Source organism: Chiloscyllium punctatum, chromosome 3, assembly GCF_047496795.1.
Source record: "Chiloscyllium punctatum isolate Juve2018m chromosome 3, sChiPun1.3, whole genome shotgun sequence".
NCBI classification, from domain to species: Eukaryota; Metazoa; Chordata; class Chondrichthyes; order Orectolobiformes; family Hemiscylliidae; genus Chiloscyllium; species Chiloscyllium punctatum.
The window spans coordinates 115,241,918-115,247,921 of record NC_092741.1 but is presented as its reverse complement, the minus strand read 5'-3'; the positions used below and the strand labels follow the sequence as shown (position 1 = coordinate 115,247,921).

General features: G+C 41.5%; 1 protein-coding gene across 1 annotated transcript; it reads right to left on the bottom strand.

The window, feature by feature from the left end:
- Positions 1–3,197: 3,197 nt before the first annotated feature.
- On the bottom strand, positions 3,198–5,636 carry msh5 (mutS homolog 5). Its single transcript, XM_072549066.1, has one exon. The coding sequence runs from the start codon at positions 5,634–5,636 to the stop codon at positions 3,198–3,200; it is 2,439 nt and encodes an 812-aa protein (XP_072405167.1).
- Between the last annotated feature and the right edge of the window lie 368 nt (positions 5,637–6,004).

Sequence of the window (6,004 nt, the reverse complement as noted above, 5' to 3'; positions counted from 1 at the left end):
AGGTATAAAAGGGACCTAAGGGGTAACTCTTTCTCACAGAGCGTGGTGCATGTACGGTATGAGCTGGAAGTGGTGGAGGCTTGTACAATTACAACATTTAAAAGCATCTGGATGCGTATATGAATAGGAAGTCTTTAAAGGAATATGGGCCAAGTATGGGCAAATAGGACTAGATTAGGTTAGGATATCTGGTTGGCATGGATGAGTTGGACCGAATGGTCTGTTTCCGTGCTGTACATCTCTATAACTCAATGTCTACTGGCTCACCTTTGTTTAATTTGCTTGTTACCTCCTCAACGATACCAAACAGATTTTTCAGGCACGACCTCCCCTTGACAAAGCTGTGCTAACTCAGCTGTATTTTACTTTATATTTCTAAGTACTCAGCAATCTCATCCTTACTAATGGACTCTAAAATCTTACCAATGACTGAGGTCAGGCTAAATGACCTATAACTTCCTGTCTTCTGGCTCCCTCACCTCTTAAACAGGGGTGTTACATTAGCCTTTTCATGTCTGGGATCCTCCGTGACTCCATTTATTTGATCCTTCACCATGAATGCCTCCACAATGTCCGCAGTTACCTCCTTCAGAACCCTGGGGTGTAGTCCATGCAGTCTGAGTGATGTATCCAGCTTCAGACTTTTCAACTTCCCCAACTTCTCCTTAGTGATTGCTACTATAGTTAGCTCTGTCTCGTCACTCTAAAAGTTCTTGTACCAGGAAGTATGTTGCAAATACCTATTCAGTTCCTCTGCCATTTCTTTGTTCTCCATTACTACTTTTCCAGTCTCATTTTCCAGCTGTCCAATATCCATTCTTGCATCCCTCTTATCTTTTATACACCTAAAAAAAACCTCTTGCAATCTTCTTTTATATTACTAGCTAGCTTACTCTCATCTTTTCCTCCCAATTGTTTTTTTTAATTGACTTCTGCTGTTTTTAAAGGCTTGCCAATCCTGTGGCTTCCACTAATCTTCATCACATTGTACGCTTTTATGCTATCTCTGACTGACCTTCTCAGCCATGGTTGCCTATTCTTCCCCCTGCTTGTTTTTCTTCCTCGGGATGAATTTCTGCTGTGACTCCCAAATTACCCTAGAAACTCCTGTCACTGTTGCTCCACTGTCTTCCCTGCTAGGCTCCCCTTCTAATTAACTCTGGCCCACCCCTCCTTCAAGTCTTTAATCTTTACTCATTTATAATACCATTACATCGGGTTCCAATAGCTCCTTCTCAAACTAGAGGATGAATTTTATATATATTATGTTCACTGCCACCTAGGGGTTACTTTACCTTAAACTCCCTAGTCGTTACACATCATCTAATCCAAAATTGCCTGTTCCTAGCGGGATCTACCACAAACTGCTCTGAAAAGCTATCTCGTAGACATTCCACGAATTCCTTTTCTTAGGATTCACTACCAACCCGATTTTCCCAGTCAACCTGCATATTAAAGTCCCCCATGATTATTGCAATAGTGCCTTTCTTACATACCTTTTCTATCTCCTGATTTATTTTCTGCCCCATATCCTAACCACTGCTAGTAGAGCTGTACATAACCCCCAACAGGGTCATTTGTTCCTTTGCAGCATTTCAACTCTACCCACATAGGTTCTACATCTTCTAAATCTAAATCACTTCTTACTATTGATTTAATTTCATTTCTTACCAACAAGGCAATCCCATCCCCTCTGACCATTCTTTTGATAGGACACGTATCATTGAATATGTAGTTCCCAGCTGTGATCCCCTTGCAGCCACATCTCTGATATCCACAGCATCATAACTATCAATTTTAATCAATTTAAAAATACACTTGCAGTACCTACAAAAAAGCAGAATTTATGCGCAAATGAATAAATAGCTTCCTTAATATATTTCAGTGTCCAGGAACATTAAGTAATTAATTATTTACATTTAAACTAAAATATACCATATGTTCAAGGTACTATCTAATGTTGGTTACCTAACTAGGAGTTTATCTGCTGAGGGCATGCTCTTGGGGGGGAGATGGTAAGTTCAGGTAGCAGACACACTGGCAAATTCCTGAGGAGGAAAGAAGTCAGGGTCGGCATTCCCATTTCCTGGGAACAAAAAGGAAAATAAAGGTAAAGGGAAAAGTAAAACTTGATGGTCCAGTTTGATTTTGAACGGGAGCGCAGTGTCACAAAGGAGTGAAAATCTTCAAAAGCTGAAGTGTGCAGAATAGGAATGTTCACTAATGCAGGACAGTACATTTGCCATTCTTCCAATTCAAGTGTCTTTTTAAAATCATTTTCAGTGGGTTATTTACTATCAATAAAAATAAAGCAATTTATAAGTTTCTACCTTTACCTTTCCAGTTGGCTTACAAAAGCATTAGATTCGGTATTAAAGACATGAAATTCAACTGCACATTACATAACATTACGTCAGGTTCCAGCTGCTCCCTCTCAAACTAGAGGGTGAATCTTACTTATATTATGTTCACTGTCCCCTAGGGATTACTTCACCTTAAACTCCCTTATCATTGCACATCACCTAATCCTTTTCTATCTCCTGACTTTTTCTGCCCCACATCCTGACTACTGCTAGGAGGGCTGTACAAACTCCCAACAGGGTTCTTTGTCCCTTTGTAGTTCCTCATCTCTACCCACATAGATTCTACACCTTCTGCCTCTAAAGCACTTCTGACTACTGATTTAATTTCATTTCTTATTAACGAGGCAACCCCAGCCCCTCTGCCCATCCTATCGATAGGACACATATCATTGGATATTTAGTTCCCAGCTCTGATCAATTTGCAGCCACATTACTGATTCTACAGTGGACTGAACAAACATAATCCTGAACTTATAACTTAAAAGCGAACCAAAACAATAATTAAGACAGATCTATCATTTTTAAATGAAATTGATCTGAATTTCCAATTCCCTACCCAGGAATGCTGACAACAGCTATAATATCACTATAATCACAATGCTGAGATCAACTAACCAATAGATTGCAGCAATAAAGATTTACCCATATTATCAGGGCATTTTTGAAAGGCTTACCTCAAACCTTGGGCAACTACCAATTCATCAAAAGGCTATAATTTACACATTGCAAACGTTTACGAAAAAGGTTAAAATTCATGGAGTCATCAGTAAAATGTCCAATTCACTTTTTTACTTGAGGTTTTAACCTGAGAAATGTAGTTCATGAAAAGTCATATTAAAGCTCAGGTGTTGCAAATGACAGCACCTCCTTGCTCAAAAATTCCTGCAAATCCACAGTGAGATCACTGAGGTCAATTTGAAGAAACTTATCCACCAGTGCCTTATACCACTCAAGCTGGTTTGCTTTTGAAGGACAATCAACACGACGAATGGGTTCCCCTTTGCGATATAGCTCAGAAACCTGTATCCCTCGTTGCACAACCTGCGGGGGCATCCCAGCCAGTATAGCTATATTGGCAGTATGGCTTTTTGTGGACACACCCTCTTTCAGCTGATAGAAAAATACCAGATCCTCTCCATCCTGAATGGTCTCCAGTGCTAGGTACCGTATCAGGGGACTAGAAGGAAGAAGATTAAGCTGGACCAAACTATGAAAGTTGGTAGATAAAAAGATGTGGGGGCATTTCACATCTTGCTTCACCCAGTGTCTCAAAACAGCTGCAAGAAGAGATAAGCCATCTACACTGTTGGTTCCTTTCCCAAATTCATCGATTAGCACCAGAGATCTCTCTGCAGCATTGTTAACTGCAGCTGCCACTTGGTTTAAGTCTATGATGAAGGTTGAGAGTCCCACAGACACAGATTCACGGCTTTGGATCCTTGTGTAAATTCCATCTATTAGACCAATATTTGCCTCTGTGGCTGGGACATAACTACCTATAAGTGCCATGAATACTATTAGCCCAACTTCCTTGAGATATACACTTTTGCCACTGGAATTTGGACCAGTGAGAATATGAATTTTACCATGTTCTTCACCACTACTGATGGGATTTGAAACAAATGTTCTTGTGCACAGTTCCATTAGAGGATGTCTTCCATCTTTGATACTGACTATATTCCTGCTGGTTAATTTGGGTCTTGTGTAGGTGTTCTCTCTGGCTATAACAGCCATGGCAATTAAGCAGTCCAACTGGGCTGCATACTCCATCACATCATAAAGAACTGCAGACTTATCTAAAATCTTTGTCTGCAACTGATACATAATAGCTGTTTCAAGGTCCCTGATTTCACAGTGCAAGTCTCCTAACATTGTATCAAGTTCCTTTGTCCGAGCACTTCTATAATGAAGTCTGTCTTCAGAAAGGAACATGAAATCCAGTCCTTCTAACTCAAAATCGTTCTTATCTACCATGCCTGGAAGACGTGGAATAGTTAGAAGAAATCCTATCAGTGGGATGTAGATAACACAGCATGAAGGAATTCTGTTATCCAATAGTGTTAGTTCATTTCTTGCTACTTCAGTTAAAAAATCTGACAGACCCATCAGTTTACTCTTTTTTTCATCTATGGCTGGGTCCACAGTTGGCTTAACAGTGAATCTGTTCTCTGTACTACTACCTTCAAAATCAACAACTTTATTAATAAGACTGGCTATATAATGAAGATCATCTGTGAAAGTTTGGGAAATCTTTGCAAATAGTTCCACAGACATGGGGAGGGACCTGCAAGTATCACCAATGCATATAGCATTGTACACTGTTTTGTAAAGGCCCTGCCAGTCATTCACTTTGGTATAGGATAATGTCATCCTCTTCAAAATTAGTGGGATATTTTTGATGTGCTTTAAGCAATCTTGTAATGTGTGCACCATCTCTGTGTTTCTCGCCAGCATGAAAAACTGGATGACATCCAGACGTTTGTTCAACTCGTCCAGGTTCTTCGTTGGGCGCATAAACCACAGTCTCATTAGGTTTGTCCCCCACTGAGATCTGCAACGATTCATAACTCCGAACAAGCTGAGTCCCTCTTTCAGTCCTGATGCCAATTTGTACACGGATGGATGCACTTCTGACTTGAAAATCTGCAACACACAGTAAGCATCCTGGTCAATGTGCACTGTGTCATTCAGCGCAAACTTCCTCAGAGCCAGGATGGGAACGCTCACATTTGGGTCTTCCAATTCCACTCCAATCCTCCTCCTTTCCAGAAACTTCAATAGCCCTCCAAGTGCGCGCAACATGGTAGCGCACTCAAATGGTATAACTGATGCCAGATATACAATCCTTTCTGCTTCAGTCAGGTGCTTGGGGATGAAGGGCAAGTTTACCGATAGCACACGCTGTTTGCTGATATTCAGCCCGAAATCCACATTAGGGAAGATTGCTATTTCTGGCTTCCCATCCTTTCCGTTGTTGGTGGTTCCCGCCGCCTGGAGGAAATCTGCCATGCTACGGTCTTGCTTTGCGCTCGTTAAGATGCATCGGGGCTGCAGCTCCTCGATAACTTTCCTCAGCAACCGGAGATCATCTGCATCTGGAGCATCCGGCATGAAGTAAATGATGCAGTCACTGGTGTTATAGTAAGCAAGCCCCAGTTGCCCGCCATACCACAAAACGCTCGTGTACACCTCGGGCTGAGAGGAAACATCGATATCATCTACTGGCCACCTTACGGCAGCCGACTGCTGAGCCGGTGTGCCAAGGTTACTCATTAGGCGCAGTCAACTCCCCTCAATGGTATGATCATAACTCCCATAAAGGGCACTTTACACATTCATTTGTCCCTCGACGTTTTTTTTGTCAATCGCGCCATTTTAGCTTCACGCCGACTCGCCCCGCGAGAGGGCGGTTTGCAGCTGCCTCGTGCGGAAGTGGCAGTTTGCAGCCGCTCGAGAGGAAAACCTTAGAAAGGCCAACTTCAGGCGTGAAACTGATAAAGGAATTGTTAATTGGTACATCAATTCAAAACACATTAAACCCTTCCAGGACTGAAGACTCCCAGTCATAAGAGTTTGCAAGGTAAAGACTTTTTTAATATTAGAATATACACCCATATAAACTTCAATTTGATGATAATATG